We start from the raw sequence: 9,667 nt of genomic DNA, 5'->3' as shown, positions 1-9,667 counted from the left end.
TGACAAAAAGAAAGTGATCGATTATATTATAACCAAAATTTGAGTAGTCTTTACAAGTGATAAAAATGAAAGAAAATGATATGGTTATTACCTGCACTGTTGTTTGTGAAAGAATTTATCAGAGAGAAGTTTTGTTAGGAAATTTTTCAGCCTTCTTGAAGCTGGACCAGGGTTAAGCACACCATAATTCTCAGTTCTCAAAGCTGAGCATGCTCTGTGTTTTCCACCCTGAGAGCACCACCCTCCAAAGGAAAATTGTCCATGGTACCTCTTCAGAAGATCCCTATCAATTTTATCAAGAACGGGATCATTTCTCTTGAATTTTCTGGCAAATGGACGGCTACTAAGAACCATTTTTCTGTAGTCCTTGAGTCCCAGAGACCTAGGGTGTTGTTTTGGAGGGTTGTCCCAAGTAATGTAGTGAAGATCATGGTTGACAGTTGTGTTCTTGTAGTCTTCAGAGTTGCATATAACCGTTTGGAAATATCCTTCTGGGGATGACACAAAGTTGGTGTAGTAGAGGAGCAGGGTCCTTGGCAAATTTTCCCACCCCACTATGCAATATTCTGCAAAAGATCTTGACAGTATTGTCCAAGCTGAACCTGATGAATTTTGGGGACATTCAGAATCATATAATGTTAGCTCATGAAAATTTTTAATATTCTGTTCATAATCTAAGTATAAGAATGATGTCAATAGGCCTTAATGTTGTATCTCCCCCAATGAATTATCCCTCAGATTGTGTCATGCATGTTTAGAGGTCTAATTAACACAATCTAATTATCTAAATACCTTTAGGGTTCACTTGAATCATTACATTAAACACACCAGTTAATGTGATTTTTTATACAAATGTTGGCATGTTTTGTTCTATGTTGAGAAATTGATTCTGGGTCTAAACCGTGTGTGTGTGTGTGAAATTGAGACTGACAGTCTTGAAAAGATATACAAAGCACAAAAAAGTGGAAAGATGCTATTAATGAAGACACACATCCACCGTCTAAGCACTTACTATCCTGCACCAGCAAGGAATCACATGCATTGCTAGAATCGTCAACTTTTGACACTTGTATTTTCCACAAAATACAATCTAATTTCAAAATTTCATCGAATCTCTCTGCATAAAACGACAAAGTCTACATGGTATAATCCTTGCAATTCTGTTATATAATACCCTTCTAAACTCATGTTATATAATACCATGGTGATTTGTAATTAGTGGAAACTGACACTTGCTTTCCAAGACCCTTTATTCAATTTGATAATTTAGAAATTTTTCTTTTTTCATGTTCACCAAAATTCATAGGCATGTGAGAATTAATCAGAATGGTCTGATGGCTAAAGAAGAGGTTGTGGAGTTTCACTCATCTGACATTGGTAGGTAAAGTTTTTGAAGCCACATTAACATCAATGCCAATCCACCACCAACCATTCAATTACCTTCCGTGACTTTTGAGCTATAATTTGAAAAGGACATTTTTCTAGCACCACAACATTGATAATTGTTTAGTCTTAAATCTCTAGATCCAACCATAAAATATAGTTCTGGTTGCTTACATGTTCAGAAGTTTGGTTTGCGTTACTTCATAAACTTGACCTTTTACCATATGAAAAAGGCACTTTATCTAAAAATGTTCTAATCCAAGAAGAATTCTATTAGCTATTAGCTGAGTAGTACATATATTAAATACTAATCTACACCAATCAGTAATTACACTAGGGGGGAATATAAAACTGAGATAAGATCTCATATAAAGTTGAAATTTTGGCAGTGACGACAACAATAAATTATGACATTGATGTGTGCACCATATTTTATGGGACAACGCATGGTCACTGTACACATACTTTCAGAGTATCACATGGTCCGCATACCAAGAGAAAATGTCTAATAATACATACACATGCGTGTGATGAAGGGAATCACAGAAGATAAACTTAAACTTGTGTACACGCAACTACCATAACAGCACTAGAACAAAGAGATTAGGGAGAAAATAATACCTGTGTAGAGCTTAAAAGATGTTGGTAGACTCCTCTGCTTAATAACCCACCAAATTTCTGATTTATTCAGGCTATAAAGCCCCGGATCTATTATCATTGGCTTCCCTCTCTTATTCCTAAAATGGGGTATTTAGAACATTAAGATCATAACTTTGAACAAATTATAAGGCTTAAAGTAGAAAAATCAAATAAAGGAGCAATGCCACTAACAGTTTCCAACCCAGTTGACTGCTATGCTGTATGAAATTGATATCCCTTCTTGGCAACTCAGAAAACACTTGGATCAGATCTGAAAGATTAAAATGGTTCACACACACCAATCAACACTAGTAAGATAGTTGCAAATAGTTAAAGAAAGTGAGTGGCGAAAATAATCAGACAAAACATAAATGTTGTTTCTCATATGTTTCTGGTGTTCTTTGAGACACTCATGTAGTTCAATTGGATAATCCTAATGGAATAGCATAAGGCCACTCACCATACCATCTTGTGTAACTAAAGGATAATCAGATGCACTAAGATTAATAAACCAGTCCCATTGGCAGGTCCTAAGAAGCATTGCCATGGCATGGAGAGTGGTAGCAAGCATGGTTGGTCCTCTATAGGTGACCAAATTAGGCTTTCCCACAACCCAAACGTTCCCCACTTGACCAAAAACAGGATCACTAGCCACATATTCTGCCACTTCCCTGTGTTCAGCCTCTGGAGCCCCATAATCCACATGAATCAGATAGTAGTTCCCTGGATGATACAGCACCCTCATCAACCTTTTGAGCTTCCCAACATCTCCTTTTGATGCAGAGATCAAGTAAGCAAAAGTAACCGGATAGGCCTGGCTGTTCTTTGGGACACTCATGTAGTTCACAGCAGACCTGAGGCTGGAGAGTTGTATGGTCAATCTTGTGGGAATGAAGATGAGAAAGAACAAGATTGAGGATACCATGAAGGAAGCCATGAAGATTTTGAGCCCCATTTGGGAGAAAAGTGCAAAGAGAACATAAAAATTGAAAATTGTGTGAGAAAGATAAGGTGGGAGGAGAAGCTAAGTACATAAGAGGGAAAGAGGTTGTTCAGTGGTTAATGTTGTTGGATGGTGAAGACATCATAATATGGGTGGAATTTGTGAAACTAGGAATAGTGTGGTTTACATCACATATTCTGGTTCCTTTCTTCCAACTCAAGGCCACCGTTTGTCAGTGAATTGTCGGTTGAGATTACAAAAAGTGGATTCCAGTGAGAGATCACTTTACACTTTACACTTTACACTTAGAATAAAAGAAAGAACATAACCCAAACATGTTGTATGCAATATTTTACCATGTAACACTGTTAATGTAAAAGATAAACATATCCTTTTCGATGAACTACACGTGTTAATGTGTTAGTGGGAGACAAGTCTACATGTCGAATAGGTCAGATTTAGAATGCCATTATTGCCTAATCTACATGGCTAAGCTTTGTCATGCGTTAGCAAAAACGGAAAATACATTTGTAGTGAAATGATTTGCTTAACAACATTGTTTAATGTGTTGTCTAAATTGATCATATGTACTTTTTATGTGTTTAAACTGCTACGGATTCCACAAGGCAAATACGTTGCATATTGGTTAGCGAAAGAGGAAGCAAGATCTACTACTTCTCCGTTATTTCTTCTAAATTTGTGTCCATCAGGTGTTTGTTCAATTGTGCTAGCTGAAGCTATGGGCGCATATTTTATTTAATGTTTTTTTCTTATTAATTTAAACGTTTCATTGTTTTATTTTTAAAATTTAAAATAAATATATTAATTTTAATTTTAAATTAGTATTTTTATTTAAAGTAAATTATGAAATTAAGAATAAAAAGACTGTACAAAATCAATAAAAGTGTTTAACATCTAAACAAAATAGATTTGATAAAATGATAATTAATTTTGAACAAGTACACTTAACTTGGTAAGGTAAAGAAGTATTTATTTATGAAAGATGATGTTATAAGTTGGCCTTCTATATTGTATTTTACTTTGTATACCAATTTCAAGAGGGGTGAGTGGGTTAAAATATGACCTTTAAAAATTAAAAAGAAATTCGTAAACTATTATTCATAAGAGTAATCAAATGTAGCAGTCAATGAGTACTAAGAAGAATAAAAAATTCAAGACAATTAGATAAGATAAATCACACATACACAAATTTTTATATGGGTTCAATTCTTTTTAAATATATATCCAAATAATCCTGACAATCTTAACAAAAATTTTCACTAATAATTTTGAATTATCCAATTATAATAACTTTTATGTAACTAAAACAATAAATATAAACTACTTCTTGAAATACTCTTAAAAAGGATTTACAAAAATAATAAAAATACTCAATTATTATACACACATAAGACTGATGCAAAGTTATCAATACAATTTACAAAAGAAAAGGAGAAATTAGTCATTGTTTCAACAAGGACATAAATGACTATTACGTATAAAACAATATTTATTCTAAATAGGTTTAATATCAATTTTGGTCCCTTATTTTATTAGTTGTATTCAAAATAGTCCTTCTATTTTTGAATTGTTTAGAGTGATCTCATTTTTTTGTAAAAACGGATTAAGTTGGTCATTTTTGCTGACAGAGTAAAAAACATTAATGGTGTAATGTTTACCTAACTAAAAGTGAATAACCTGTCTAGTTATTCATTAAGTGGCAAGTTTCGTCATCTATTAATTTCCCTTTTGTTAGTTCAAATTTCAAAGGGTACTTTACTCTTTACCTTAATCAGAGTTTTAGAAACTCTTGGCTTCCATTTTTGGGACTTCCTTTTTCTCGAACAAATCCAACAACATGGGTTCCTCATCGCGCAAGGAGACACCCTCCTCCTTCCTCTCCTCTGTTTCTGGGTTGGCATTGCAGGAACCTTTCTTCTTTCCTTCTTCTTGTTTTGGTTTTGTTCGTATTAGGGATCCGAATTGGGGTTCTATTTTTGGGACTTTGATCTCGCGATGTTGGGTTTCCTTCCTTGGTTGGGTTTTTGTTTTGTTTTTTCTACAAGTTGGTGGTGCAATGGTTGAAGTTCTTCGTGATCTTGTGATTTACGGATTGTAGGATTTTTGTTTGGGATTGAGGGTTATGATTTGGGAATTTCTTGTGTATTGTTTCTCTCCTCTATAGATTGTTAATGCGATTTGGAGGTTAGAGTTTTTGAATTGGGGTTTTGTTTTCTTATTTCACATTTTGGGATTATCTGCAAATTGTATTCTGATCTTGCACTTTTGGGGTTTCTAGAATCTGTGATCTTGCATTTGGGGTTCTTTGGGTTTTGTTTCTAAAATAAAACTTTGATGGTGAATTGCTTCCAACCTAATTGTAATTTGCTTTAGCATTAACTTTAACTTTTCCACGTCAATAACTTTAAGCTTTAACATTTACATGTCAATTGACCTGAGCTTGCCACATAATGAATAGCTTGACAGGTCATTCACTATTGGCTAAGGTGAACATTACACTGTTAGCGTTTTTACCATTTTTACAAACTTGAACCGTTTTTACAAAAATGGGACCACTCTGAACAACTCAAAAATAGGAAGACCACTTTGAACACACCTAACAAAATAAGGAACTGAAATTGGTATTAAGCCTTCTAAATATCATTTTTTTGCCTTCATAAATCTACATTTAAATATATTCTAATAAAAGTGTGCTATACTATGTCAAAATTTTCATTAATATTCATAGACTGGTAGATCTTAGGAGTGGCAAAACAGGTCGTAGGCTAACTCGTCATCTCATCAGGAAAGAGGTGGGTAAGGTTAAATTTTTTAATACGCGAGGTTGTATTAGTTTGACTCATTTGGCTTGTCAACCTATTGGGTCACATAATGAATTGGTTACAGGTTGGCCCATGACCCAATTTAACATGTAAAAATGAAAGTTAAATCATGTGAAATAAGCTGGCTCTTGACCCATATATGAATTTCATTATTTTCTTAACTAACCTTAACTATATCATCAAGGTTTTAAATACCGAACAAATAAACTGAGTCACTAAGTCCCTAACCTAATATTGAAAGTAGATAAAGCAAAACAAACAAAAAAAAATCAATTTTTTTCCAAGTCCATTTAATCATAAAAAAATGGACAAGCTAAATGTCCAAGGGAGGGACGAGTTACATTTCCTAGCCCATGTTGTGTTAACGGGTTGGCCCCGTTCGACCCATCTTTAATAGGCCAATGACAGGTTGGTTAGGCCAAAACAGATTGGACTGACCCATTTTGTCACTCGTAGTAAATCTAGATTGTCATAAATAGACTATTAAGATTGAATTAGTTAGGTTCAATAAAGTTATCCATGAATTCTACATACAATCAAACATGTTTAACTTTAAACTTTTACTTGTATACTTCTTTTGTATCTTATTTACAAAATCCATAACATCCTTTATTTTTTAACTCCCATTTTTTTCTTTGATTAATTAGTTATTTATAACATTTATAAACTTTTGAACTATAAATAAATTTGATTTCAACTATCTCATAATCTTAATGTACTCAATACATTGAAATTAGTCATTTTTCTCACAAGTTTTACTTTTCTATGTCTTAAGAAATAATATTTTGTAATAAAGAAATATTTTCTTGCAGAAAGAGGAAGAAGGTTAAGTGTTACATAGACCTTTTCCAATGAATTTTCTTCTAAGAAGTAAGTTCTTCAACTTATAATAACTACACACTAGTGCAATTATCGCATTTTATTACGCATAATATGCTTTTCGATTTTACAAAAAATGTAGATTACGAAAATGTAGTTGTACTTTTACAATTTCTATCAAACAAAGGCTACAGTTCAGTAATAACCGTAGCTTCTGCTCTAAAAACCAAGATATAAGCTATGATTCTACTAATAACTGTAACTTATTCTTTGGCTACTAGGGCATATGTTACGGTTATTTAAGAGAACTGCTATACCTTGGCTTCTAAGGTAAAAGTTGTAAACTTTTTGCTTGCCCTGCCAATTCTTGTTGCATCTTGCATCGTTGTTTTTCGTCTTCTCCAACATTGTGAACATTTATCCTCCATTTTCCTCAATTCTTCTTCGTTTTTTAACATCTCTGTAAGGTTTATTTCCTCTTCCTTTCATTTTTTTGTTACGTTTTTTATGTTCATTCGGGGTGACGTGGTGAGGGTGTTCATTTGCTCGCAGGTTCATTCAGAGTTACGTGGTTAGGGGTTCAACATTTTTACTTGGCAAGTGCATACCACTTTTGTCTTTGCCGTTACGAAGCCCTAAATAGGGTTTTGCTTACTTATTTTCTTCCTCCAAGATGCGTTCAAGTTTTTCTTCTTTGTCTCTCTTTTATCTTTTGCTTTGTCTCTCATTTTTTCTCTCATTTGCAGATTCACCATGATCATGTTTGAAGATGTTTCTTGTTCTTCGTTTAGGTTCATTTGAAGAACTCTTTCTTTGTTGTCTTTGTTCACCATTTTTTTTGTTAATGTTTAGTGTTTTTTCAAAGTCATTCAAGCACTACAAATTCAAGCTTAAGCACTATGCGTTCAAGCACTACGCTCTTAGGTTTTTCTCGTTCATAATGATTTATTTTTTGCTCTTAAATCTTGACTTAATTTTTTAGGCTATTTAATAGGCTATAAGAGTTACTAAAATAAAAATACTTTTTATTAAAAAAAATCGTAATAGGCTACGGTTGGATGAAAAAACCGTAGCCTATAGTCATGAATAGGCTACAATTTTTTCGTCAAACTGTAGCCTATTGTGATTTATCTAAAATAAAAAAATTTAACCCTATAGACTACAGTTTTCTCATGAACCTTGGCCTATTGTGTATTATTGGCCAAAATGGAATCTTTCTAATAGCATCTCGACGTGTTCTTTTTGTGGTAAATCAAGGTATGGTTTATCTGTTTGCTACAGGAAGAATGGATTTCCTAACAACAAAGGAAATAAACACATTTGCACCAACTGTGGAAGAAATGTTCATACAATGGATGTATGTTACTAAAAGCATGGTTTTCCACCTAGTCACAAGGCTTTCAACACCAAGATCTAGAATTTAGCTTCCAAGAGTGATGAAGAAGAACAAAAATTCAGACTCACAACAATAATATCAATCCTTGATGGATCTTATCAAACTTGGAAATGAAGCTGACACATCTCATAAGACGAGTCACATTAGTACCATCACCTTCATTGATCCAGGTAAAACCTTCCTATATATTAAAACTTTGCATAATAATAGTTGGATCTTGGACTCAAGAGCTACTGATCATGTTTCCATGAGTCTCAAACACTTTCATTCATATAGTGTAATTGATAACATTCGTGTTAATCTCCCTAATGGCATATGTGTTCATGCCACTAGTAAAGGAAAAGTAAAATTAACCAATGGAATTAATCTACATAATGTTGTGTTCTTACTTAATTTCAAGTATAATTTGATATCTATTTCCAAACTTGTCAATGATTCTTAATTACATATTGTATTCACTGAGAATGGCTCTTTTGTTCAAGATCAAACAAGCAAAAGGATGATTGGTTCAGGTAGTTTTCAAGAAGATATGTATATTCTATTAACACATGTTATGTTAATGTTGTTAGTTATAGAGATAATAGTATATGACATCAAAGACTTGACCACTTGTCTAATAGAAGGCTTCGTGTTTTACACAAAAATTTCAAATATATAGACTCTAGAAGTGAATGGCTAAAAAGAAGAAACTTTCATTTCATAATAGTGAATCTAATAATGATAAATGCTTTGATATGTTACTTGTTGATGTATAGGGTCCCTCACATGTTTCTTCCTTAGATGGTCATCATTATTTTCTAACTATTATTGATGATTTAAATAGATTTACTTGGGTTTATCTAATGCATGATAAATCAAAAGCTAGGAAACATCTCACAAATTTTATTAATCTTGTTGAAAATCAATTTGAAACTAAAGCAAAGATTATTAAAGGTTGTTCTTATGAAGCCAAGTATATTCCGAGAAAGTGAGTTGCATGGAGTTCCTCCATTTTCCATGCTTAAAACGGGTTTCCTTTCACACTCCTCCCTACTCCCAATGCTCGTCCTCCACGGATGGATGATGGTATGTCTGCAAAAGGCACTTTGACGCCTAAGTTAGTAAGATGTGTCAAGTATAAATTAAAATTGTAAAATGTGAATGTAAATAATTTACCTCGATAATTGTACTATATATAGGATAATTATGGGTTTATGGACTCTCACCTAAATGGGTTAGGGTGAACACAATGACCCACTTACATTTGATGCAGATTATGCTAAGATAAATAATAGCACGACAGTAGGGTACGATAGACTGGCTTCTGCCCAGGTAGGTAAAAGTCGACTTGTGACCGAGCTAGTGGAAGCCAACTTATGGATGAACAGATAGAGGCCAACTTGTGGTCAGACTAGTAGAGGCCGACTTGTGACCAGATTGGTAGAGGTCAACTTGTGGCCGAGCTGGTAGAGGCCGACTTGTATCCAGAGTGCACAAGCCGTGTATAGTACACAAACCCCAACTTCAAGGAGCATAGTGACGAAGAGGTCTAAATGATTAATCAAGACCCGAGGGAAAGTGACGGTTGACAGCAAACTTGGCACATGACATTATTTTAATCATAATTTGACTTCACTTTTTGTATTAATCTAACTTTTATTAGAA

At 33.7% G+C, this 9,667-nt stretch overlaps 1 protein-coding gene across 1 annotated transcript; it reads right to left on the bottom strand.

The window, feature by feature from the left end:
• Positions 1 to 3,242, bottom strand: LOC124835545 (beta-glucuronosyltransferase GlcAT14A-like). Its single transcript, XM_047310485.2, has 4 exons — positions 2,488 to 3,242; positions 2,215 to 2,293; positions 2,005 to 2,120; positions 1 to 602 (listed from the first exon to the last, which is right to left on the bottom strand). The coding sequence occupies exons 1-4, from the start codon at positions 2,975 to 2,977 to the stop codon at positions 88 to 90; spliced, it is 1,200 nt and encodes a 399-aa protein (XP_047166441.1). The 5' UTR covers positions 2,978 to 3,242; the 3' UTR covers positions 1 to 87.
• Positions 3,243 to 9,667: the final 6,425 nt, after the last annotated feature.

Source organism: Vigna umbellata, chromosome 5 (genome assembly GCF_029865625.1).
Source record: "Vigna umbellata cultivar VRB3 chromosome 5, Vumbellata_1.0, whole genome shotgun sequence".
In the NCBI taxonomy this organism is placed as follows: domain Eukaryota; kingdom Viridiplantae; phylum Streptophyta; class Magnoliopsida; order Fabales; family Fabaceae; genus Vigna; species Vigna umbellata.
This window is presented reverse-complemented; position numbering and strand designations above follow the sequence as displayed.

What these genes read in the sequence shown, in the direction of transcription:
- LOC124835545 (XM_047310485.2), bottom strand. Translation starts at nt 2,977, where the DNA reads ATGGGGCTCAAAATCTTCATGGCTTCCTTCATGGTATCCTCAATCTTG. An exon ending in AGTCAACTGGGTTGGAAACT is followed by an intron (nt 2,121 to 2,214) that starts GTTAGTGGCATT and finishes ACCCCATTTTAG; the next exon opens with GAATAAGAGAGGGAAGCCAA. An exon ending in ATCTTTTAAGCTCTACACAG is followed by an intron (nt 603 to 2,004) that starts GTATTATTTTCT and finishes AAAATTCATCAG; the next exon opens with GTTCAGCTTGGACAATACTG.